We start from the raw sequence: 27,927 nt of genomic DNA on the forward strand, positions 1-27,927 counted from the left end.
GGGGGAAGTGATAGGCAGGTGAGAAGAGGTAAGGGGTCAGAGAGGGAAACAGAAGAAGGGAGGAGGAGGGAATTTTTTTTGTACCAGAAGGAGAATTCAATATTTATGGCATCAGTTTGGAGGCTACCCAGACAGAATAAAAGGTGTCGTTTACCCACCTTGAGGAAGGCCTCATCGTGGCACAAAAGGAATCTTGGACCGACACATCAAAATGTGAATGGAAATGGGAATTAAAATGTTTGGCCACTTATAGCAGATGGAACAGAGGTGTGCGATGAAGCGGTTCCCCTAATTTATGACAGGACTCATTAATGTAGAGGAGGCTGCATCCGGAGCACTGGCTACCATTGATGGCCCCAGCAGATTCACAGGAGAAGTGTTGCCTCAGTTGAATGACTGTTTGGGCCCTTGAGTGGAGGTGAGGGAGGTGAATGGGCAGGAGTCGGCACTTTGGCCACTTGCGGGGAGTGAGATTAATGGGGAAGGATGAGTAGACAAAAGGATTATGAAGGAAGTGATCCTTGTGGAAAGTGGAGGGAGGTGGGGAAGTTAAGATATGTTTGGTGGTAGGCTCCCTTTGGAGATGATTAAGGGAGTTGAAAGATAGGATGAATGCAGATATTTGGGAATTAGAGGCGATGTGGGTGAGGGCAGCATCAGTGGTGGAGGAAGGGAAACCTCGTTCTTTGAAGGAGAACGTTTGTGATGTTCTGGAAGGGAAAGCTACATCCTGAGAATGGCAGAGACTGATACAGTGTCACAGGAGTTGCCAGTCAGTGTGGTCCTCAACATCGGACTGCCTTCGGGACTCCAGCTCTGGATTGTTCCCTGGGGTTTTACTCCCAAAGACATCCCCATGAGTGGGTATCGCTGCAAGGCAGTGGAAGTTTGAGATCGGAGTTTTGCTTCTCCTAGATGAGCTGCCAACCACAGCTGACAAGCCCCATGTGTATGAAGTGACTGGTCTTAAAGCACCAGTAACCGTGCATGCTCCTTCTCCTGTCAGTAGAAGTGGTTCTGCCAGGCTTAGTACCTAAGCCACACGTGAAAGTCAGGAGCTGAACTTGGTTGTCAAAGGCCATTTGGGAGCATTTAATAGGTAGTGGGAGCTTGTACCCAAGACCAGCCCTGGCCATAATAACCTTAAGGTGGGAAGAGGTGTAGTCATATTTTAAAGTGTAAACCAGCATGCAAATCAATGCTTATCATTCATAGGGAGCAGATTGTATGCCGGGGGGGGGGGGGGTGGGGAGAGGTGCCCAAAAGAGCTTCTTATGAAAATTTTACACCTGTCTCTGGAACGGTCTTCAGATCCATTTTAAGCACCAACAAGTGGACTGGTCAGTTACTAAATGGGATTGAGTTTAGCATGCTCTGCCCATTTCTGTGTAAAATTGCAGTTAAGCAGTCTTTTTCAGCTTTGGTTAGAAATTCTAACAAAATTGGTTCAGCCCTTGGTAGGTTGGATCGGTTGAGTTGTAGCTGCACAGGACAGTCTCTCATGTTGAATATTGCCTCTCTCTTCAGGAAAGGAATAGTAAGTTCCTTCAGTAAGGAATTTCCAATAACACTTGGTGAGTACATTTATAAGCCTGTAAGCTGAATCCTGAAAATAATTTGAATAAGCAGACTATATACTATTGCCCACTATTTTCCATTGAAGGTGTAAGTAAGCATGTCATATAGTCCCTCTCAACAAGTTTTCTGCGCTTTTTGACCACTGATCTGTCTAGAATATGCACAATGCCCGATTTTTCTGCTTGCCTTACCTTTTTAAGATGGGGAATGAGTAGGCAGGATTTTAGGCTTGACGTGTCATTGAGATGAAGTCTGATTCTGTACTGCAATGTAATTATTTTATGAAGGTCATGAGGTATTAATGCATTTTACATATAACGGTTTGAAACAACAGGGAAAATGTTGAATTCAAACAGTTCCTGAAACATTAAAAGGAGATATTGTATTGCCTCCTTATTTGACCCAGAAGTACCTTTGGCCCACTGAAGTACCTTTGCAAGGAGTGGATGGTCACTCTGTAGATATACCAGCTGATCACTCCCTGGACACCGAGGACATTGGAGCATACAAAAACATGCGAAGACCCCTCTCCCTAAGCCTGCCTTACTATTTGATATGAGTCAGATTTAGCTTTTTGTCATATACACTAGGGTGCAATGAAATTGCATGCGTGAAGCTGGTAGAGTAAACACTACACGGCAATAATAGAAGCAACACAGAACAACTGTGATGGAAAGGTAATAGTGGAACCTGAAGTAGTGCAGAAGAAGGCTAAATCACTAATAATGGAATAAACGAGAGAGAGAGAGAATGAAGAGTCTGAGAACATGGCAGCACCACTGGGAAGGGGATGTGTAAAAGTTGATTGGTTCAAAAGTCTGCTACCAGTGGGGAAGACACTGATTTTGAGTGGATATCTGGGCTTTCAAGCTCCTGTTTCTGCTCTAAGAAGGTCTGAGAGTGAAAAGGGAAAATTCAGTCTGGGCAGGATTCCTTGATACTGAAATTCCCCAAAACCCTCCAATTCCTTGATCTTTCAGATATTTATCTTTATTTTAAAAAGATCTAAATGATCTGGCCTCCACCATCTACTGAAGCAGAGAATTCCAATGTTCACTTCCCTCTTCCAGGGTTTCAGAGTTAGGTTTTTAGATCAGAAGCTCAGTCCTTTGTCGACTAGTCTGGTAACCAACCACTTTACTGCAGAGGCATTCTGTGAAGACTGATTTTAATAATGCACATGTAGTTAAAGATTTATGTTTTGCAGTATTATTTTTGTGAAATTGCTTCACATTATGTAAGTATTCTTCTGAATTACGTGGTGTTAAATTAAGTCAACCTTGCTCCAACAGGTTATTTGGTTTGCAGGTCCAGAGTCCTCCCAAACTTTTTGTTGCCTTTATTTACAAGCTACAAGATGGCAGTGGAGTCAGCGTGAGGCCAGAGCTAACGACGTGCCCACTGTCACAGTGTTCTTCTGACAAGGTTTCCTCAGTCAATGGTATGTGACATGGTTTTGAATATGCGTGTTAGCTCTAAGTTGTTGGCCACAGTAGATATGTTTCACAAAGAAATCTGTAGTCATTATATGTGTGTAGATAGTCTGCAGCACAGAGCTGGGTCCTTCAAGCCCACTATAGCCATCCTGACCCTGGAGTACTGATCACGTTTCGCTCTTGGATTGTAGCATACTGTCCCTTGGCAAGTTTGTTGGAAGGGAAGTCAGGACTATGCAGATGACTGTCCATGCCTCTTGACTCCTTCACAATATAAAGGATCACATAATAATCTGCAACCACGGCTGCTTTAATAGATGTTTGAAAGGCAGCCATAATGGACTTCCAAAGAACCTTCCTATTATAGAGTCATAGACAACACAGAACGGATACAAGATCTTTGGCCCAGCCAGTCCATGCCAACCACATTGTCCACCCAGCTCGTCCCAATTTCCTGCATTCACCCCATAATTCCTCTAGGCTGCACCTATCCATTTACCTATCCTAATGTTTTTTAATTAATACTATTGTACTTTCCTCAACCACTTTCTCTGGAAGCTCATGCCATATACCCACTACCCTCTGCATGGAAAAATTGTCCTTCAGGCACCTTTTAAATCTTTCCTCTCTTCCCCCTCAACTTATGTCCTTGACTCCCTTACCCTATTGTCACCTTATCTATGCCTCTCAATTTTAGCTACTTCTAAATGCCTATTTTTCATAAGTTTCGGGGAGTAAAAACCTAGCCTGGTCAGCGTCTCTATAACTCAGGCCCTCTAGTCCTGGCAACATTCTCATAAATATTTTCTGCACGCTTTCCAGTTGAACCACTTACCTCCTGTAAGAGGTTGACCAAGTCAGTACGCAGTAATCCAGTGTGGCCTCACCAGCAACTTATACAACTGCAACATAATGTCCCAACTCCTCCACTCAGTTCCCTGACTGAAGGCCAGAGTGGCCTTCTTCACTACCCTATCCACCTGTGACACCGCTTTCAACAGTCTATGCACTTGCACTCCTAGTTTTCTGTTCCAAGCATCTGATTTTCCCTTTCCGCCGAAGAAGCAGATTAAATGCTGGCTAAATCTGTACAACCACAATATTATTTCTTAATTCATCACCATTTAGCATTTGTTGTGCTTGAGCACCAATTTGGCAGTGACAAAATCAGACTGGGTTTACATTAGAATACTGTGGGAATAGTGAGATAATCTCCTGTCTGCTGAGGTGGTGTGTTTACTCTGCAAAATTTGTTCCAATACAAACTGCTTTGCCTGTGTTTTTTGTTCCCACACATTTGGCAGTTCTGACATATTATATAATTTAAGTGTGCAATAGTCTGGCAAGTGTACCTTTGATCCAAGTATAAAGATCTTTTTCAGTGATTCTGTTCATTCCCTGTGCAGAAGTCTTTGTCCTTGCACACAGTTTCTTGGTAGTTCCAATTTCACTTTATTAGCTTCAAGTAGTCCATATCTCAATAAATAGTTGCTATGTGCAAGTTATTTTTAAATGATAAGGAATTCTGGTATATGTTTGATCAGGCAGTCTATTCAACACCAACAAGGGTATTAGTTATAATTTTGCACGCAATAGTGAATGAACAACAAACTTTGCTTATTACTTCATTGTCTCACCAGGATTTTGCAGAGCCAAAAGTGTGATGAGCTCTTCATGGAATGCAAGCTCACAATTAGATAGAAGAATCCTCACTGAAATACACAATTAAACTAGACAGAATGATAGAATACTTAATTCAATGCCTACTTATGTTCAGAAAGGAGAAGAAAGAAAAATTGAATTGTGACAGTGGATAAACAAATTTTTTTTGACACGGCAGTATTTGCTGAAAAGATTTACCCTTGTGAAGTTAATTTTCAGTATCAGACTGGTGGTTTAGCTTGAGAAAAATCACACTTGTATTTTAATAGACTTGCTCTTAAAGGTAACTCCCACAGTACAGCTGTTTGGGTAATGGAAATATGCCCTTACATAATTCACCAATCACTACCAATTAAAAAAAAAAGCCTGAGATTCAAAATAAAAACTGTTCTTATGGAATTTATGTGGGGAAAATGTAAATGCAGAATTTACTTCTGATTAACTTACATTGCTTGACATAGGTAAAGGTTTCTCATTATATTGTTATTTGGAGCGTTTTCTGTGCACGGATTTATTATACCTTTGTTATATTGAACATATATTTAGAGAATAAGCACTGTCATGTTTTTTTCTTGTGACACTGAGATACACTCAGCAATCCTATATTTGGTACACCTGTACACCTTGTTAATGCAAATATCTAATCAGCCAATCATGATTCAGCAGCTCGATACATAAAAGCATGCAAATGTGGTCAACAGCTTCAGTAGTTCAGGCCAAGCATTCGAGTGGGGAAGAAATGTGATCTAAGTGACTTTGACCATAAAATGGCTGATGGTGCCAGATGGGGTGGTTTGAGTATGTCAGAAGCTGCTGACCTCTTGGGGTTTTCACGTACAACAGTCTTTAGAATTAACAGACAATGGCGTGATAAACAAAAAAAAAACATCCAGTGAGTGTCAGGTCAGTGGGTGACAATAGTTTGTTACTGAGAGGGGTCAGAAAGGAATGGCCGGACTGGTTCAAACTGACCGGAAGGTGACAGTAATTCAAACAATCATGTGTTATAACAGTGGTGTGAAGAAGAGCACACAACACGTTCGGTTTAAGAAGGCGCTTATGAGACACAGTGATGTCCTGCTTGGCAGCAAGCAGAACTATTAACTGCTCTATTCATCACACTTTTCTGCTGACGTTCACTGCAAAATCAATATCCTGTACCTTCTCTTTTGGAGTTCCGCTTTCAAACCGCCTGTATGACCCGCTGTTTTTGTGGTGTAAGCTGAAGTCTCGAAGGTGCAGGACAGTTACAGTGTGGTGTGTATGGACCAGATCGAGGCAGCAGAGCCCGAGCCCAAGAGCAAGAAATGAGTCAGTGTATGGGCATTGCTGGAGTGGACTTGGAGCCATTTCAAACCAGCAGAAAAGAGGCGAAGCAGAATTGAGGTGGTGGGGCCTGGGCCTGAGAGCAAGAAACAAGCCAATGTCTGTCCAATTTATGCACTGGGCCAGATTGGAAAGGTAGGGCCAAATCGAGGTGGCGGGTCCCGGGCCTAACAGAGTATTGAAGTGGCAAGGCCCGGTTTGAGGGTGAGGAACAACCTGCTGTTTGGGCTAGATGCTGAGGCAGGAGGAGAGTGATGGGCCTGCAGCTCACTGCTTGACAAAGTTTCCTTATCTTTGCACTGAACTGCAGATGTGGCCTGCAACTAACAAGCTCCTGGATCGGCTGTAATTGGCTTTGTGGCGGTGGACTCATTTTTGTGAACTTCGGTTCTGAATGTTATTTGCCTACTTTTAAAGTTTGCATGACTTACTCCTTTTCTGCACATCGGGTGTTTTGAGGGCGTTTCCCAATAGGTTCTATTGGGTTTCTTTGAATGGCAGTGTCTAGGTGAATGTTGAACATTTAGACCTTAGGTTAAGAGTACATAGTTCCTTAAGAGTGGAAACACGTGGATAGTGGTAAAGAGGGCACAAGGTACACTTGCCGTCATTGGCTGAGACACTTATCTTGAATTATGTCTTCTATCTAATCTCCAAAGCAACCTATTGACAAGCTTCAACTCATTTAGAATGCTACTGCTAGACTTTTCACCAGAACCAGAATAAAGGAACATATTACACCCACACTAGCATTAGCTTCCTGCATCTTTTAGAATTGATTTTGGATTTCTCTTGTTTTTAAGGCTGTTAATATTCTGGGATCGGAGTACATCAGAGAATCACTTTCGTTTTATAATTGTGCTTTGGCTCTCATGTTTTCCTCTGCCATTCTCTTAAATTTAAAAAATCTCCCTCAAAAGATAGTTGGCAGGTCAGCTTTTTCGAACCACGCTCCTAAACTGTGGAATTCAGTATCTGAAGCAATTAGGGGTGAAGACTCAGTTGACTCTTTTAAATGCCAGCACAAAACCCATTTATTTAACCTTGCTTTTAACTAACATCTTTTAGTCTTTGATTCTCATATTTTTATTTATTTTCATAATTGTACTTTTAGCCCTTTGTAAATCACTTTGAACTACATTATCTGTTTGAAAAGTGCTCTATTGTTACGTACCCCGTAACTGGGTCACTTACCAGCAAAGATAGAGAGGTCTGTTGAAGTCTGATGGTACTATTTTTAACAGTATTTATTGATAAAAATACACAAAATAATATCAATGCAAACTTACAGATAATATACGTCATCAATACTAAATCTAAAAGTGTGGGTATAATAATAATCAATAAGAAATAGCTCTATCGTTGTCTAGGGGATAATGTAGTGTCCGATGGAAATATAAAAGTCACTGTTAGTTCGTTCAAGCTGCAGCGTTTTGGTTTGAGAGAAAGACAGGTTAAAACTTGCCCAGTTCTTCTATGATGTCAATCCTTCGAGAGTCGTTGGGAGTTGATTTCCCCGTTGTTAGCTAAAAACCATTCTTCCGTGGTCAAGGCACACCGATTCCGGGGCAAATGGAAAAGGACGCATGTGGCCTTCCCACCGGCTTTCACTATTACAGGATCGCTAGTATTTCTTCTGGTGCGTCTGAGGGGCTGTTCCCACAGACCCTCTTTTATCCTGACTCACAGCGTCTCAGATGTCAATCAGGTCGAGATGATGCAATATCTCCACCAACCTCCCCCTCGGTTCATTGCCTGGGGCTTCGATGCATGGTACAGGATGCAATACACAAGTCCGTCTCCAAGAGACAATAGCCGGTATCAATGGGTCCGCCTCTCGGAGGCCAGATCACATTCCAATCTTTGTGAATTCTGCAGGTCTTTCTCTCATTTCCTGGGTCTCCTGGACATAATCAATAGTGAGCTTGCGATACTCACAAAGGAGGGAGCTACCCTGCACCCTTCAGCCCCTCAGAGCTATGGTACATTCATAACACTATAAATAAAACTGTTGTTATCATTATTATTTGATAGCCGATACAAAGCTTATCAAAGATTATGGGGGGGGAGGGGATTTTGATCAGTCGAGTAAATTGGCTGAGAAATGGCAAATGTAGTTTAATTCGGGTAAGTGTGAAGTGTTGTATTTTGGGTAGTCAAATCCAGTTAGGACTTTGGCAGTGAGCACCAAGGGCCTTGGGAGTGTTGTAGAACAGAGGGACCTCAGAATTCAAGTAAACGCTTCCCTGAAAGTGGAGTCACAGGCCAGGATGATGAAGATGGCGTTTGGCTTGCTGTCTGGAATAAATCACGGCAAATTTGGGAATTCCTGTTGTGGTTGTTTAGGATGCTGGTGAGGTTGCACTTGGAGCATTGTGCTCACTGTTTGTTGTCCTGCTATAGGGAAGATATTATTAAACTGGAGAAAGAGTGCAGGAAAGATTTACAAGAATGCTGCCAGTTAGTATGATGCTAATATAGCTCCAGCTGTCGGAGTTCAGTTGCAGTGCTGACTGTAAGGTGTTTGTACGTTCTCCTCTTGATGCTGTGGGTTTCCTCCCACAGTCCAAAGACATACCAGTTAGTAGGTTAATTGGCCACTGTAAATTGTCGTATAATTAGGTTGGGGTTAAGTAGGTGGGTTACTGGATGGCTCAGTTTTGGCTGGAGGACCCGTTCCGTGCTATATCTCTAAAAATAAATAAGTTGAAGAACTGAGAGATAGGGAGAAGTTGGGCAAGCTGGTACTTTATGCCTCTGTGTGTCAGAGACTGAAAGGCAATCTTACAGAAGTGTAAACAATTATGAAGGGCCTAGATAGATTGAATGCACTCAAATCTTTTCTCCCCAGAGATGGGGTATCAAGATCTGGAGGGTATAAATTTAAGGTGAGAGGGAAAACTTCTAAATGGAGCTTCAAAAAGTGTGGCTGCCAGAGGAAGTGGTTGAAGCAGATACAATGAAAACATTTAAAAGACAGTTGTACAAATAAATGGAATGGAAATGTTTAGAAGGTGAAACACTGGCAAATGGGACTAGCATAGATGGGAATCTTGATCGGCATGGACCAGTCGGGTCGAAGGTCTGCGTGATATTGAGAACAAAAATTGGGACATCATTTTAGTGTTGTACACAATGTTGGTGATAGCACATCTGGAAATATTGTGTGCATTTCTGGTTGCGTACTACACCTGGGATTTGATTAAGTTAGAGAGGGCGTAGAAAAGATGCATGGGGCTGTTGCTGGGGCTGGAGGGCTTGAGTTTTAAGGAGAGACTGTTTAAGCTGGGGTTATTTCCCATGGAGCAGAAGAGGCTGAGGGTTAACCTTGTAAGAGGTTTATAAAATTATGAGGTGGATGTTCATAGTCTTTTCTTAGATCTAAAACAAGTAGGCATAGGTTTCGGGTGCGGAGAAAATATTTAAGGAAGACCCGAGTGGCACATGTCTGCCCTCCATGTGAAAAGCTACAGGGAATGGGCTGCCAGTGGAAGGGATGGAGTTGGGAACAATTACAACATTTAAAAGGATTTGTGGCGGGTACATGGAGAAGAAAGATTTAGGGGGTAGGCAGGTGGGGATAGCTCAGGAAGGCATCTTAATTAGCATGAATGAGTCGGGCTGGCAGACCGTTCTTAGTGCTGTATAACTGACTCTGCCAAGCTTCCGCATGAGCAAGGCACCCTGAGTATTTGACTTTGAATATTTTTAAATCAATCCCCAATTCTTTACTTGGTAACAGTGAATACTGATAGTCCTAACATTCTTACCATGCAGGCTCACGTTAATCTTGTTGGCCGCTCTCTGCCACTTTATAGTATTGGGTGGATTTTGAACAGGCTGAGAATTAATAACTATGATTGACTTCTCTGCAAGTTTACCAAATTAATGATTCCCCCCACCCCCTCACTACCTCACCCCTGTATTAATAGTCAGCCTTCATTATTATAGCCCAGACCATTTACCGAACAGTCCTCTTAGAATTTCTGCTCAGAGGAGTTAAATTACGTATGTGGACCACATATTTTGGATGCAAGTTCACATGCAGCCAGTGTTGAAGCAATAAGAAGAGCAAAAATCTTCCCCTGCTAGTGTTGAAGGTTGCTACTGGATATTGGACACTTTGTGCCAAGCTATAGACATCATTGAAATGCCCATTTGCTAGTACTAACTACCACTGTATCTTCTACCTTCATTGCACACTGGCTGACACCTTGCAGCTCATCATGCTGCTTCTGTTAAGTGCATTCAGTATGGTTGCATTAGATAATCAGTCTATTGTAGCTAAGTTTTCTCCAGAGTAATCAGCATACAGCATGACCCTTTAGCCATCCAGCAATGATTTGTACTCATCCTACACCAATCCCATTTTATTCTCCCAACATTTCCATCAACTCCAATTCTTCCCCTCCTCCTCTACTTTTTCCCCGCAGATTCTACCACTTGCTTACATATTGAGGGGGATTTGCAGTGACCAGTGAACCTACCAGTATCTTTAGGATACGGGAGAAAACTGCAGTAACTGGAGGAAATCCAAACAATCACTGAAAATGTGTGAAGTCCAGATGGACACCATCAGAGGTCAGGATTAAATTAGAGTTGTGGTGTCTCCAAACATCTTATGAGTTTATGTAATATATTCACAAACTGCTGTTTCTTGTGCTTGCAGTATTGAAACCATTACCACTGCCCGAGGATAATGCCTTTGTTCAGAAGTTTATTCAGAATTATGCTCCTTGGAGCACTGAGGGATGGACTTATTGGTGAGTATATTTGGAAGCTTCCCCCCCCCCGTAGTCAGGGTGAAATGTAGAGGGAATAAAGTAGAATATAATTTGTTGACCTTAAGATGTGTTATCTCCTGTCACATATCAAGTATGTTCAGTAAGTCTGGAAAATTGGCTCTTCATGAAGGGAGGTAGGCAGAAGAAAGAAAATGATAGGCCAGTTAGTCTCACCTCAGTGGTTGGGAAGACGTTGGAGTTGATTGTTAAGGATGTGGTTTTAGGTACTTGGAGGCTCAAGATAAAATAGGCCGTAGTCAGCATGTTTACTTCAAGGGAAAACCTTGCCTGAAAAATCTGTTGGAATTCTTTGAAGAAAAAACAAGTAGGATAGACAAAGGAGAATCAGTTGATGTTGTGTATTTGGATTTTAAGAAGGTCTTTGAGAAGGTGCCATACATGAAGCTGTCTAACAAGCTATGAGCCCATGGTATTACAGGAAGGAATCCAGTATGGATAAAGCAGTGGCAGATTGGCAAGAGACAAAGAGTGGGAATAATGGGAGGCTTTTCTAGCTGGTAGCCGGTGTTCCACAGGTCTATATTGGAACCAATTCTTTTTATATTATGTGTCAATAATTTGAATGATGGTATTGATGGCTTTGTTGCAAAGTTTGCACATGATGTGAAGATAGTTGGAGGGGCAGTTAATTTTGGGAAAGTAGCGGGGCTACAGGAGGACTTGGACAGATTAGGCGAATGGGCAAAGAAGTGGCAGATGGAATACAGTGTCAGGAAGTGTATGATCATGCACTTTGGTAGAAGAAATGAAAGGGTTGTCTATTTTCTAAGTGGAGAGAAAATACAAAAAACTGAGACACAAAGGGACTTGAGAGTCCTTGTGCAGGATTCCCTAAAAGTTCATTTGCAGGTTGAGTCCGTAGTGAGGAAGGCAAATGGAATGTTAGCATTCATTTCAAGAGGACTAGAATATAAAAGCAAGGATGTAATATTGAAACTACTGGTGAGGCCCTACTTAAGAGTATTATGATCAGGTTTGGGCTCATTATCTTAGAAAGGATGTACTGAAACTGGAGAGAGTTCAAAGGAGGTTCACAAAAATGATTCCAAAAATGGCTTGTCATATGAAGAGCATTTGCTGGCTCTGGGCCTATATTCACTAGAATTCAGAAGAATGAGCAGTGACCTTATTGAAACCTATTGAATGGTGAAAGGCCTTGATAGAGTGGATGTGGAGAAGATGTTTCCTATGGTGGGAGAGTCTAAGACCAGAGGACACAGCCACAAAATAGAGAGGAGTCCATTTAAAATGGAGGTGAGGAAGAATTTCTTTAGCCAGAGAGCGGTGAATCTCTGGAATTCTTTGCCACAGGCAGATGTGGAGGCCGAGTCTTTATGATAGAGGTTGATAAATTTTTGATCGGTCAGGGCACAAAGGGATATGACTCGAAGGCCGGAGATTGGGGTTGAGAGGAAAATTGGATCAGCCATGACAAAATGGTGGAGCAGGCTCGATGGGCCAAATGGCTTAATTCTGCTCTTATATCTTATGGTTTTATGGTCAAATGTTACTTGTAGACATCATCCTTGTTAAACATTAAAACCACCTGACTGGAAAGTAATGGTGGGCATTTAAAAAAAATCTCAATGGCCATAATAAAAGTTGATCCTTAAGTTGGAATTTTGGTCCAGGACAACTAGGAAAATTTATGAATTTTTATGTAGTTGTATTTCTTTGATGTATTCAAGGCTATTAGTTGACATATATTATAGAAAATTCAGTGATGTACTCTTATAGCAATCAATTGGTGTTTAAAGTATTAGCAAAAATCCTCCTTATTAACTATTGAATTTGATTTACTGGGGTCAGTGATAACATTAGTATTTTGCATAATACTTGGAGGATAGGGGCCTTGCTGTGTGCCTGTTCACGTTGGGTAGTCTCTGAACATTTGTCCTACCTTGATCTGGAAGGATCTGCTGGAAGAGGTGCTGGAGCCTGATACAATGACAGTACTTAAAACACATTTGGAATGTACTAGGATAAGGAATGTGAGGAGCAATATGGGGCTAATGCAGGCGAATTGGACTTCTGTATAGGCACCGTGATCAGCATGAGCAAGGTAGGCTGAAAGAGGTTTAAGCTTATTCTATGTTGAACATATATTGAACATGACTTTTGCAAGCTTCTAACTACTGGTCAATCTCTTAACTCCACCCAATTCTTCAAAATAATTGCTGTTGGAAGCATCATCTATAACTAAAACAGTATTCTTAAAACTTTGATGACGACCAGAACTGCACAGAATATTCCAGTTGCACTCTCTTAGCTGCAATGTGATGTCCCAACTCCTGCGCTGTATGATGAAGGCATGTATGCTATATGCCTTTGTCATATTGTCTACCCATGTCACCATTTTCAGGGTACTCTGAACTTGTCCTGCTCGGTCTCTCTATTCGGTGTGTATAAAATTCCAAAATACATCTCTTCACCCTCGTCCAAGATAAATTCCAAATGACATTCCTTTGCCTACTGTCACAATTCATCTAGCTATCGTTGTAAATTTTAACAACCACCTTCACTGAATTATTAAAGACACCTGACTGAAAAGTAGTGGTAAGCATTTAAAGAACTCTCCATTGCGATAATCCTGTAGGAAAAATTGCCAAAACTTGATCCTTAAGTTAATATTTTGGTTCAGGCAGTCTGGGAAAATTTGTGTATTTTAATGCACCCCATGCCACTAATTTTGGTATCATCCACAAATGGACCCAACACAACACCTGCATCTAAATCAATAATATACAAGATAAACAACAACAAACCCGGAGGCGATCTCTGTGGTACACCGCTGATTATAGATCTCCTATATGGAAAAACAACCCCCTTTTTGTGTGTCTAATTGACTTGCTCACCCTGGATTCCACATGATCTCGCCTTCCAGATCAGACTATTATGTCAGTCTTTGTCAAAAACCTTGCCTAAGTTCATTTAGACCATGTCTGCCGCTCTGCCCTGGACATTCCTCTTGGTCACCTATTGGGAATAAAAATACTCATGATTGCTCCTTCTGTACCAGTGGGAATCTCCTGATGACCAGCCAGTTTAGTTTCACTTCCCTTTCTCACATCGACATCTCCATCTACGGTCTCCTCCACTGTCAAGTTAAGGGTAGAGGCAGATTAGGGGAACCCTACATCATATTCTGCCTGGGTAGTCTCACCAGATGGCCTGAACATGGATTTCTCTAACTTCTGGTAACTGCTTCCCTCAGTCCCAATTTTATTTCCCTTAATCCACTGGCTCTATCACTCCATCTCTTTCCCCTGTCCAGCCTTGTGATCTGCCCATTACCCATACATTCCTCCCACTGCTTTCACTCTCCACCTCATTCCCTTTATTTCTATGGTTTACTCTCCCCTCGAATTTGATTCCATCATCTTCATCCCTTTGTCATTTCCACCTAACATCTCCCTGCTTCTTACATCATTCTCACTCCACCCCCCACATAGATCTACCTATCATCTGCCAGCTATTGCCCCACTCTCTCGCTCACCCTTTTGTACTGACCTCACCTCTTGTCCTTTCAGTCTAGATGAAGGGTCTTGAACCAAAACATCAACTTTCCATTTCCGTCCACTGATGCTATTTGATCTGACTTCCTTCAGTACTTTGTGTGTTGTCTCAGCTAAATGATCATTAGTTTGAAAGATGGAGAATCTTAATGGCATTTTAATTTTATAGAGCTGAGAATGCTTATACAGTGGTTTCTGCCTGAGTCTGAAAGTCATGGGCTCAAGACCCATGACAACAGATCAAAAACTACTTAACTTCAAACTGACAGTTCTGGGGAGAGATGCCGGTAGCTTCCTTTGCCGAGATCAGTTCATTTCTGATTTCTGCATCTGAAATGCTGTAGATCTGAAGTCAGCATTACTGATCTCCTACACCACTAAGGAATACTGTGGTAGACACAGATGTATTAAACAGTGGGCCCTTTATCTTCAGATGAATCATGGTCAGTAAAAGCTAATGCAGGTGAACAGTGTTTGTTTTCATTTGTTTTACTTTCTTTATAACTTGTAGTAGAAGAGATCTTTAATTACAATTTGGATGATTTTTACACTTTTGTTTTTAATCACTTAAATCTCTTGACATTGGGTGGCTCTGCCTTGTCAATTGTTAACGCTGAGCTGAAGAAAGTAATTGCAGCCGCTGTGTCGGCAGCAGACTGGTTTGAACATAATCTAGTACATCACCAGGGCAGTATGAAGGAATGCCACATTGACCAAGGTGAAATATTGACTGAATGTCCCATCTGTCTCTAGGTGGATGATTTGTACTTGGTGGTATTATTTAAACCTGATCATGGAAATACTTATTCCTTGACTAACACAAAGTGAATCCCTCCCCAGATTAATTGAGAGCTTTAATGGGATTTTGCTGTTTGCATTGAATGCTTACTTCTAGTAATAATATTTTAGAGATTCACTGACAGAAATTTGTTTTAGGATGTGTTGAGGACGTAGAAGATGCTCTATGTGTGTACACCCATTATTATGTTAGGAAATGTGCATCTACCTTTGAATTATGTCACTAAAACAACCATTAACCTGGATTTAACCCTGTGAGATTTAGATATCACAAGATCATGACTTGTACAAAAAGAGAATTTTTCAAAGGTCACTGTTAATTAATAATCTAATCTGGGTTATCCCACGTGACATATTGAAATATTTTCCTAAATTGCTTTTGGTCTTCCATATGTGTGCAGAACTACACTATAGTCTGATTCCCCAAGGATGGGTTTGCCTGAAGGATTTTCATCAAAGGTCATGTTATGGAGCTGGTTAAACCCTCTAACTTTGTAGCTAATTAAAGGCTCCGGTTATTTAATACAAGGATTTGCATAATGCATTTTCTCTTAACTTCTCTTAACCCTGTACTTTGAAATAAAAAGTTGGAGCAACGCAGTGTAAAATCACAGTTGAAGCCAGTGGAGGTTAATCATAGCTTATGGCATTGTTTCAGTAAGTGTTTGTATGAAATCCTGATTGGTGCCATATATCAAAGTCCAGCAGATGTCCTGGGTGTCCTTTACACCTTGATGGCCCGTATTCACATGTGACTTCAGAACCACACATCATTCTTTTCCTCAACAGATATTTCATAACTCTAATACGTCAACTGGACTTGATCCTCATCTTGAGGATAAAATTGATCAGCATCACACATCACTGTTGATTATTTGGGCATTTTGTCCGTGCTGACCCTGAAATAAAATTAACATTTTCCATGAATGATGACTTGTGTAGAAGCCAGAGTGCTTCAGCAGAGCCAGATCTGATACTTACTGCACAAATAAAAGTAAAACTCACAAGATGCTAGAGGAACACATCGGATCAGGCAGCATCTTAGGAAAGGAATGAAGAGTCGACGTTTTGGGACCTGATGAAGGTTCTCAACCTGAAACATTAACTTGTATTCCTTTCCATAGGTGCTGCCTGATCTGCTGAACTCCTCCAGTGTGTGTTACTCTGGATTTCCAGCATCTGCAGAATCTTTTGTGTTTCATGTGGAATAAAAAGTTTCTTTAAATTTGTTATTGCCATTTAGCCACCAATCTTTAGTTTTTCTCCTTACCTCTAGTATGCCATTATGCCTCCAGTATGACTATTAATGACTTCAATTTTAAAGGCTGTGGTAATGTTCAGGTACAGCACCCCAGTGATTATGCTTTATTTGTGAACCCAAGCTGGAGGCCATTACAAATGCAGATGATCATCACCTCTGCCAGTGTACACACACAATTGAGAATGTTGCCTTAGTCAGGACTAGTTAATAGCAATATTTTAATCATTGTGCATGAGAAAACATTCTTTGGTGTAATTAGTAACTGGTTGTTCCATCACTCAGCTGCTTTCTCTTGGAGCTGACAGAATGCATTCTTCAGGATTTCTCTGTCAGCATTGCCCGTGAAGTGAAGGATGACAAGGACATGCAATTTAAATGCAGAATTGGAGAAATCAAGGTAACTTAAGGACTTTTTTTTTGCCAGGGTATAAAAGAAAGAAAACAATTGAAAGCTCATGTTCCAATTATAGAACTTCCATTGCGGTTTTGTTTGCCGCTGAGATGCTTGTACTCGAGCCATTGACTTCACAGATCTTGTTTATGCAGTGTCTATGGGTATTTAATCTTTGTAGCTGTTGTCACTTAAAAGGCACTGAATAAATATAGGAACAGTTCTATTTATTCTCTTTTACCCTCTGCAAAACCAAAGGATTTCAAATTATGGCCATGCCGTTAGTCTGACTTAAGCCCTCATTTGTTTCTCTTTACACAATAAAATAAAGGTATATACACCAGGGTGTAATTTCATACTGTCTGACTTGCATAGTGCTTGAGGGAAGGAAGGCATTTTTGCAAATGCTGAGAAAGATTGAAAGTGTTAAACATTCTATTGATCAGATGTGACACTTGGGGAAGGTATAAGGAATGGATCATTTGATTACATCATCATATGACAACCAGGCAATTTAACTCAATTTAAAAGGATACTGTGGGAATCGGTGCCCAGCAAATCATTTATTTCCAACTTGTTCTACTCTGTCTGCACAACTCCTATATACAAAATAAGTTTACTGCATTGGTCTAGGATTCTTCTTCTGAAAGTTGAAAGGCTAAAATGAGAACAAAATAATTTATGCAACAGGTCTGATGTAGATGGAAACCTGGCAACACAAAACAGAGAGAAACTCAGAAATTAAATAGAGTTTTACTTTCTGAAGCTTAGTGGACCACTGTACATTTTCTATATGTCATTAATGGAAGGCAATTGACTCATTTTATTTCTTCACTAAAGGTTCATTTTAACACCTATACAATTTTATAGAAAAAGTGAGAAACTAAGAACAGTATAGGTGAAGGAGATTAGGACTTAAAACTTAAATTTAATGAAAGCATAAAACTTACTTTTAATGAAACAAAAGCTGGCTCAGCATTTTGAAAAGGATTATGACACCAAGTAGCGACTTGAGTTTTTTAAAAAAGAATCTTTTCTAACTGTCCTTGCAGTGCATAAGATTATTAGGATGGCACAATGTTTTACAGTGTCAGTGACCCAGTTTCATTTCCCTCTGCTGTCTATAAAGAGTTTGTACGTTCTCCCAGCGACTGCATGGGTTTTCCTCAGGTGCTCTGGTTTTCTCCCACAGTGCAAAGACATACCGTTTGGTAGGTTAATTGGTTGTTGTAAATTGTCTCATGATTAGGCTAGGGTTAATTTCGGGGTTGCTGGTTAACTTGGCTCAAAAGGCCGGAAGGACTTAGTCTACACCGAATCTCCATAAATGAATAAATAGAAGTTCAAGGTTGTTGGGTTGTATTAATACTAGCCATCTTGACTCTGACTTTCAGACTTGGTAAAGGGATTCTACTCGAAATGTTGGCTGTGCATGTCTTTCCGATAGATGCTGCCTGATCCTCTTGAGTTCCTTCAACTCCTCTTGTGTTGATCCTGCTCATTTTTGACGATTGATACAGATTGGCTTACATCCTGGACCTTTATGGACAAAATGCTGGAACTCTCGTCAGGTTGCTGTACCTGCAGGAGGAGGAAAAGTGTTAACAGCTGAAGTTGTAGACCTTTCATTAGTTGTATTTTTTTTCTCATTTACTCAAGGAATGTCATGAGCTGATTCATTAACTGTTTCTCCCTCCACAGTTGTTGCCTGGTGCTGAAGGAGCACTTCTCGCATTTTCTGTTTTTGTTTCTGATTTCTGGCATCTGACATTTTAACTCTGTCTTTCTAAGAGGAACTGATTATGCTAGTACCTCCCTTTAGAGCCCTCTAGTGCCTCTCTTTGGTGTGGTTCTGTTGTAAGCATTATGTAGTTGCAAGTATTAGCCAGTGTTCTGTGCTCCTTTGATTGTAGTAAACATGGCCATAATGATTTGTGGTTCATTACAAGATGTATTCAATTTGAGGAAGTGATTGCAAATAGTTGAAAGTTGCATACACACACACCTTTCTAAAGCTGACTTTAATTGCTCGTCCTGCTTTCTTTGAAAAAGCCACGCTGACTGTAGTGGTGGAAAAAATAATCCCACGATGCCATTATAACCATGTAGTGAACTGAGCCCAGATGAACTGCTCCACATCTGAAGGACAGTGTCATGAGATCACCTGTTGCATTAAAGTTTCTATTGCAGATAAAGCGGGAAGTGTAACCTAGGTGAGCATTTAATTAGGCCCTCTGTATTCTCTTCTTTGACCTTCTGACAGAGTGGTTGAAGTTCCAATCATCTTGGCTGAGAAGGATCGATAGAGTTGACATGGATAGGCTTTTTCCATTGAGGGTAGGGGAGATTCAAATAAGAGGACATGAGTTGAGAGTTAGGGGGCAAAAGTTTAGGGGTAACATGAGGGGGGAACTTCTTTAATCAGAGAGTGGTAGCTGTGTGGAATGAGCTTCCAGTAGAAGTGGAAGTGGAAGTAGAGGCAGGTTCGATATTGTCATTTTAAAGTAAAATTGGATAGGTATATGGACAGGAAAGAAATGGAGGGTTATGGGCTGAGTGCAGGTCGGTGGGACTAGGTGAGAATAAGCGTTTGTCACAGACTGTAAGGGCTTAGATGGCCTGTTTCTGTGCTGTAATTGTTATATAGCTGATAGGTACATCACAGTCCAATAATATACATTGTTAATTGACCTAAAATGCCAAATGAAAGCCAAAGTCATCACTGTACAGGCTCTACCTAGGATTAGCTCACAGTCCAGTTGAACAGAAGCCTAAGATCTTGGTGGGGCTTGAAGGAGCACAATAGAAGTAGTGTTTTTTGGACTGGAAGCTAGCCTGATGCAACATCACCCAAAGCCAGGGAACATTATCCAGATGACTGAATGCTAATGAGGTTCCACCTCGGGATGGATGCTGACTGTTCACTCTAATTTCCAACCGAGTGAATTTCTAAAGTAAGAGCTTTATTTGTAACGTGTATCAAAACGTAACATCATTTGTGACAACACCCAGCACAGTTTGTGGATGTACCGAGGCAACTTACTTCTGTCACCGTGCTGCGGCTGTCAACATAGCATGCGTACAATTTACTAACCCTAATCCATTCGTATTTGGAATGTGGGAGGAAACCGGAGCATCTGGATGAGGCTCTTGTGGTCATGAGAAGGATGTACCAACTCCTTACAGACAGTGTTGTGAAATAAACTCCGATCACTGGACTTTAAAACGCCACGCTGACCCCTAACCGCTCTGCTATCAAGCAGCCTTATCCTTTTCTAACTCTGGAGAGCTATGGAAAGGACATGGCTCCTTTACTGGATCAGAAAAATCAGCTTGCAGTCTCTCTTTTAATCAAATCTGAGGTGGCTTTTGAGTTTGAGTTTTGATAATACTCAAAGAGTCTTTGGCATATAAGTCAAAGAGACGGCTTATAGCAGAGCAAAAAATTAGTGGGAAGTTGGAGGATTGGAAGACCTACAGATGACAACTAAAATGGTCATTAAGAAAGTAAAGATGGAGTACAAAAGTAAGCCAGCCAATAATATTAAAGAGGATACCAAAAGTTTCGTTGGATACATAAAGTGTAAAAGAGATTCGAGAGCGGATATCAGATTCCTGGAAAATGATGACATAGAGGTAATAATGGGGGACAATGAAATGGCAGACAGACTGATTAAGTATTTTGCATCAGTCTTCACTGTGGAAATTACTAGCAGTATGGTGGAAGTTCCAGCTGTCAGGGGTCATGAAGTGTGTGAAGTTACCATAACTAGAGAGAAGCTTCTTGAGAAACTGAAAGGTCAGAAGGTAGATAGACCTGGACCAGATAGTGTACACCCGAGTTCTGAAAGAGCCGGCTGAAGAGATCGTGGAGGCATTAGTAATGATCTTTCAAGAATCACTAGATGCTGGAATGGTTCTGGAAGACTGGAACATTGCAAATGTCACTCCACTCTTCAAGAAGCAAGACAGGCAGAAGAAAGGAAACTATAGGGCAGTTAGTCTGACATCAATGGTTGAGAAGTCGCTGGAGTCGATTATTAAGGATGAGGTCTCAGAGTACTTGGAGGCACAAGATAAAGTAGGCATAGTTACTCAAGGGAAAATCTTTCCTGACAAATCTGTTGGAATTCTTTGAAGAAATAACAGGCAGGGTAGAAAGGAGAATTGGTTGATGTTGTGTACTTGTATTTTCAGATGGTCTTTGACAAGGTGCCACACATGAGGCTGCTTAACAAGCTATGAATCCACAATATTACAGGAAAGATTCTAGCATGGATAGAGCAGTGGTTGATTGGCAGGAGGCAAAAGGTGGGAATAAAGGAGACTTTTCTGACTGGACGGTGACGTGGTATTCCACAGGGGTTTGTGTTGGAAACATTTCTTTTTACATTTTCTGTTAATGATTTGGATGATGGAGTTGATGGCTTTGTTGCTAAGTTTACAGATGATATGAAGATAGCTGGAGGGTCAGGTTGTTTTGAGGAAGTGGAGAAGGACTTAGATTAGGAGAAAGGGCAAAGAAATGGTAGATGGAATATGATGTTGTGAAGTGTATGGTCATGCACTTGCATAGGAAAAAATGACAGGGTAGAGTATTTTCTAAATGGAAAGAAAATACAAAAACTGAGGTTCAAAGGACTTGGAAGTCCTTGTGCAGGATTCCCTAAGGGTTAATTTGCAGGCTTGAGTCTGTGGTGAGGAAGGCAAATGCAATGTTAGCATTCATTTCATGAGGACTAGAATATAAAAGCAAGCATGTAATGTTGAGACTCTATAAAGCACTGGCGAGTCTCAGCAGGTTTGGGCCCCCTTATCTAAGAAAGGATGTGCTGAAACTGGAGAGGGTTCAAAGGAGGTTCACGAAAATGATCCTAGGATTGAATGGCTTGTCACATGAATAATGTCTGATGGATCTGGACCTGTATACCCTAGAATTCCGAAGAATGATGGGTGACCTCATTGAAACCTATTGAATAGTGATAGAGTGGATGTGGGGAGGATATTTCCTATGGAGGGAGAGTCTAAGACCAGAGAACATAGCCTCAGAATGGTGGGGCATCCTTTCAGAATAGAGATGAGGAGGAATTTCTTTAGCCAGAGAGTAGTGAGTCTGTGGAATTCTTTGCTACAGAGAGCTATGGAGGCCAAGTCTTTGTGTTTTTAAGGCAGAAATTGATGGATTCTTGATTGGTCACAGTATGAGGGGATACAGGGAGAAGGCAGGAAATGGGGGCTGAGAGGAAAATTGGATCAGCCATGATAAAATGGTGGACTGGATGGGCCAAATGACCTAATTCTGCTCCCGTATCTGATGTCTTATAGTCTGGATACTTGAAGACCAATTGAATTATCTTTTCACCCAATATCATCAGCAGTTAGGTGAAGCTGGCATCAGAGAAAACATTATGTAAAGATGGGCATTGATGAAGCAGGAGGTAGTGCTTGCTACTTTTAGAAGCAATGATGTAGGAGATCCTCATATTTATGCAAAAGATTAATATTGCGTCACATGGTTGATACGTAAAAATGTAATCTTTTTCAAAAGTACAAAATTTGGAGAAAGAAGCCCTAATTCCAATTTATAGAGAATGTCCACTATCATGAGAAATAAAATCACAATAATTTACTGATTTACATATACTGAACTTTATCTTTAGACCAGTCTATTTTACCTTGCAGGATACAGTTGACTGCCATGTTACAGCTATTTGATTAACTGAAATTCACCCCTGCTGAAATAATAAAAACTTCGGAAGTGAAATAGAATTCACCTGCTGCACGGAATGAGTAGGTGAATAGACAGTTTTTTTTTTGCAACTTACATTTCTAGATGCATGAGCAACTGATATGACATTGTTACGGAAAGTCATGATACGGGTTTCTTAGAGCGCATCCCACTGAAATGTGGGGATTGCCTGTGCAACTCACACAGAGCACTTGAGGAATTCAGCAGATCAGGCAGTATCCATAGAGGGAAATGAACAGCCGAGACCCTTCATCCGAACTGGAAAGTGTGTGTGTGGTGGGGTGGGGTGGGGAGAAGTGTGAGGACACAGGCTGGCAGGTGATAGGTGAATCCTGGTGAGAGGGATTGTAGGTGAGTGGGGGAGAGGTGGGAAGAAAAGTGGAAGAGATAAAGGGCTGAAGAAGAAATGGCTGCCTATATTGTTCCACCAGATGTAGTATCTTTTGACTTGCTCTGGTCAGAGAAGAAAAATGTATGCATCTTTAGAATGCAGCACACTACTACAGAAAGTGTGGTACTTTTTTTTCTCTCTGATATGTGGCAAAGCAGCTTACTGCGTACAAACAAATAGCTCTATGATTTGGTGCAGATAATCTGTTTTAGATATATTGTTGTGAAATAAGATGCACAACACCTCTCCGAAGTGCATCAAATGATGTACTCAGTGATTTTTGCACATCATAAGAACATAAGAAATAGGAGCAGGAGTTGGCCATCTGGCCTGTTGAGCCTGATGTGCCGTACAATAAGATCATGGCTGATTTAGCTGTGGAATTGGCTCCACCTACCTCCCTTTTCCCCATAATCATTAATTCTCCTGCTGTGCAAAAATTTATCTAACAGTGTCTTAAATATATTTAATGAGGTAGACTTTACATAAGAGAGCAGGCTGTGCCTTTCTTTAAAGTCTAATCTGTAAGGTTACACTCTCTCTATACTCTAATTGAACTTGGTGTACAAAAAAGTTCTTTGAAATTATAAATTAACCAAATCTAACTGTCATAATTAAGCAGCACGTCCACTGCCTTTTAGCCAGCTTCAGACAATTGCATATTTTATTAAAATAGACTCCATAATCCTTTGTGTGTTTTGGATCTTAATGAGCTTCTGGAGAAGGACAATTTTATTGCTCTACCTGCTGTTCCACAAGTTGTATCCAATAATCTCTTTTGTCAGAAGAGACAATTCCTCTATTTATTCTAAGTCCCTCATGAATCTGACACCTGTTATTGCATCTCCTGTCGCCCTTCTCTCTTTTGTGCAGATCACAGGTTCTTTAATCTTGGCTCATGACTTTCCCTTTCTTGGTATTATCCTAGTACACACAATTCTCTCTTCAAGACTACGACATACGTGTCAAATTGTGGAACTTAGATAAAGACGGGACACCATATCAGGACGTCTTAACCAGTAATTTGTTAAGGTTTGGATTGTAAATAGAGAAGAGAAGGGAGTAAAGAACTTTGAGGATGATTCAAAGTTCAAAGCAAGTTTATTATGAAAGTACATATATGTCATGATATACTTCCCTGAGATTCATTTTATTGCAGGCATTCACAGTAGAACAATGAATTGCAATAGAATCAATGAAAAACTACACACAAAGAATGACAAGCAACCGATGTGCAAAAAGAAGACAAACTGTGCAAATACAAAAAGATAATATAAATAAATATTACTGAGAATACTGTTTGGATCTGTTCAAGATTGAACTGGTGAACCGTGCAGACATGTTACAGGCAGTGTACAAAGCTTCTAAAGTATTTCTGAATTGCTCTCACTGCAAACTGCAGTCTGTAATTTCCCTTCAAGCAACATGCTTTTAAACTGTCTTAATGAATTCTTGATTCCACGGTCTTCTGAAGGACTCAGCAGATTCAACTCTCAAGCACGCAGGTACAGCATCTTTAACCGGTGGAGGTACACTGCCACGGCCAAAAGAGGGGGAGGAGGGAAGGACTCAACGCTAGGCCAAAATGCCAAGGAATTAAACTCCCTCTACCCGGCATCTTGTTGCCAAATGTAGAGGATTGCTTTGAGTAAGCCCAAAAGGCCATAAGACATAGGAGTAGAATTAGGCCATTTGGCTCATCAAGTCTGCTCTGCCATTTAGTAATCATGGTTGATCCTCTTTTTCTTAAAAGTAGACTGGGCTGGTTCAGGGACTTATCAGAGGACCTGAATGAATACACCATAGTTGTCAGAGACTCAAAAAAGTCAAGATGAGTGTGTCCTCACAAAATCATTCAAAGTCTTCCCTAACCAGATGCCCTGGATGAACCTTGAGATCTGCAAACTGCTGAGGGTCAGATCAGTGCAACTGAGGTCTGGTGACCAAGTTAAATACAGGAGGTCTAGGTATGATCACTGGAAAGCCATCTTGCATGCTCAACAGCTGTGTCAGGGTTTTAATGTTACCACTTCCTACAAAGTGAAACCAACTGACATAGGTGACAAGGATTTGATCACAGATGAGCTCAATGTCTTTTATGAATCTGAATCTGGTTTAATGCCACTGGCACATAGCGCAAAAAAAGTGGTGAGTTAGTGCTCCTGTTCAATGTCCATTCAGAAATCGGATGGCAGAGGGAAATGAGCTGTTCCTGAGTTATTGAGTGTGTGCCTTCAGGCTCCTGTACCTCCTCCCCTGATGAGAGCAATGAGAAGAGAGTATGTCCTGGTTGACGAGGATCTTTAATGATGGATGCCACCTTTTTGAGTTATCACTCCTTGAACGTATCCTGGATGCATGGAGGCTAGTGCCCATGATGGAGCTAACTGAGTTCACAATTTTCTGTAGCTGCTTTTGATCCTGTACCATAGCCCCCTCCCCACTATCCCAGACGGTGATGCACCCAGTTAGCATGCTCTCCACAGTACATCTGTATAAAATAATTTGTGAATGCCTTTGGTGACATACTGATTTTCCTAAAACTCCTAATGAAATATAGCTGCTGGCATGACACCTTTGCAACTGCATTGATATGTTGGATGCAGGATAGATCCTCAGAAAGGTTGACACTCAGGAACTTGAAATTGTTCACTCTTCTGACTTCTGACCCTCCATAAGGACTGTTCCCTCATCTTGCCTTTCCTGAAGTCCGTGATCATTTCTTTGGTATTACTGACATTGACTGCAAGGTTGTTGCTGCAGTGCCACTCAACCAGCTGATATATCTGGCTCCTGTACGCCTTCTCATCACCGTCTGGAATTCTGCCAGCAATAGTTGTGTTGTTAGCAAATTTATAGATGGCATTTGAGCTCTGCCTAGCCACAGTCAAGAGTCTATAGAGAGTAGAGCAGTGTACTAAGCACACATCCCTGAGGTGCGCCAGTGTTGATTGTCAGCAAGGCGGAGATGTTGTTTCCAATCCTCACAGACTGTGATCTTCCAGTGAGGAAGTCAAGCATCCAGTTGCAGAGGGAGGTACAAAGACCCGGATTTTGAATCTTTTCGATAACGACTGTAGGAATGATTCTGTTAAATGTGGAGCTGTAGTCAATAAACAGCATCTTGACTTAAGTATTAGTGTTGTCCAAGTTATCCAAGGCCAGTGACATTGCATCTGCTGTGTGTAGACCTATGGTCGTATTAGGCAAATTTCAGTGGGTCTGGGTCTTTGCTGAGACAGGAAATAATTCTAGCTTTGACCATGAAAACATGCAGGCACCTTGACAAACTCCCACAGCCCTCGATACCCCATGATTTCAGTCTCTGAGGCTGACATGAGAGCATCCTTCAGGAGGGAAAACTCACAGAAGGCAACCAGCCCAGGTGGGGTATCTGGCCAAGTATTAAAGACCTGTGCTGATCAAATGGCTGGAGTGTTCACTGACATATTTAAACTCTCACTTCAACAGTCTGGTATACCCACCTGCTTCAAGGAGGCTTCAATTATACAGCTGCCTAAGAAGGTAATCTGCCTCATATACTATCATCTAGTAGTACTTATATCCACTGTGATGAAGTGCTTTGAGAGGTTGGTGATGAAACATAACAACTCCTGCCTGAGAAATGACTTGGATCCTCTTTAATTCGCCTACTGTCACAACAGGTCAACAGCTGATGCAATTTCATTGGCTGTTCACTTAATCCTAGATCATCTGGACACTGAAGATGCATACATTGGGATACTCTTCATTGACTACAACTTGGCATTCAGTGCTGCAGTCCCTTCGAAACTAATCAATAAGCTTCAAGTCCTAGGCCTCAATACCCCCTTGGGGAAGTGAATCCTTGATTTCCCACTTGTAGACCCTAGTCAGTTTAGATTGGCAGCAACATTTCCTCCACAATCACCATCAGCACAGGTGCACCACAAAGATGTGTACTTTGCCCCCTGCCCAACTCGCTTTATTCTTTTGATTGTGAGGTTAAGCACAGCTCCAGTATCATATTTAAATTTGCTGACGACACCACTGTCATTGACTGAATCAGAGGTGGTGACGTATAGGAGGGAGTTTGAAAATCTGAGCAGCAACATCTCACTCAATGCCAGTAAGACCAAGGAGGTGATTACTAACTTCAGGAGGAGGAAACTGGAGCTTCATGAGCCTGTCCTCATTGGGGAATCAGAGGTGGAGAGGGTCAGCAACTTTAAACTTCTCAGTGTTATCATTTCAGAGGATCTATCCTGAGTCCAGCATGTAAGTGCCATTACAAAAAAAGCAGAACAGAGCTTCTACTTACTTTTGAAGTCTGTGAAGACTTGGCATGACATATAAAACTTTGACCAACTTCTATAGATGCGCAGTGGGAAGTATATTGACTGGTTGATCAAGGCCTGGAATGGCAACACCATGTCCTTGAATGGAAAATCCTAGAAAAAGTAGTGCATCTAGACGAGTCCATCTTGGGTAAAGCCCTCCCCACATTGAGCACATCTACAAGGAATGCTGTCACAGGAAAGCAGCATCCATCATCAAAGACCCCCACCATCCAGGCCATGCTCTCTTCTTGCTGCTGCCATAAGAAAGAAGGTACAGAAGCTTCCGGATCTGCACCACTAGGTTCAGGAACAATTATTACCCTTCAACCATCAGACTCCTGAACCAGAAGGGATAACTTTACTCAACTTCACTTGTCCCATCACTGAACTGTTCCCCCAACCTATGGACTCACTTTCAAGGACACATCATCCCATGTTCTTGATCATTCTTGCTTGCTTGCTTATTTATTTATATATATATATATATATATATATATATTTATTGATTGTTATTACTTTTATTATTGTCTCTCTTCGTATTTGCTCAGTTTGTGGTGTTTTGCACATTGGTTGTTGTCCATCTTGTTGGTGTGGTGGTTCGTTGATTCTCTTGTATTTCTTGTATTTACTGTGATGACCATCAAGAAAATGAATTTCAGTGTTGTATGTGGTGACATATGTACTTAGATAATAAAT

General features: G+C 41.2%; 1 protein-coding gene across 2 annotated transcripts in view; it reads left to right on the forward strand.

The window, feature by feature from the left end:
• The window catches only part of engase (endo-beta-N-acetylglucosaminidase), a 72,607-nt gene that overhangs the window by 37,013 nt on the left and 7,667 nt on the right, over positions 1-27,927 (forward strand). For both annotated transcript variants that reach the window (XM_059948609.1, XM_059948610.1), the window contains exons 11-13: positions 2,871-3,019; positions 10,672-10,765; positions 16,664-16,778. In XM_059948609.1, the coding sequence (XP_059804592.1) occupies positions 2,871-3,019; positions 10,672-10,765; positions 16,664-16,778 (358 nt within the window). The remainder of the gene's footprint in view (positions 1-2,870; positions 3,020-10,671; positions 10,766-16,663; positions 16,779-27,927) is intronic.

Source organism: Hypanus sabinus, chromosome 23 (genome assembly GCF_030144855.1).
Source record: "Hypanus sabinus isolate sHypSab1 chromosome 23, sHypSab1.hap1, whole genome shotgun sequence".
Classification (NCBI taxonomy): Eukaryota; Metazoa; Chordata; class Chondrichthyes; order Myliobatiformes; family Dasyatidae; genus Hypanus; species Hypanus sabinus.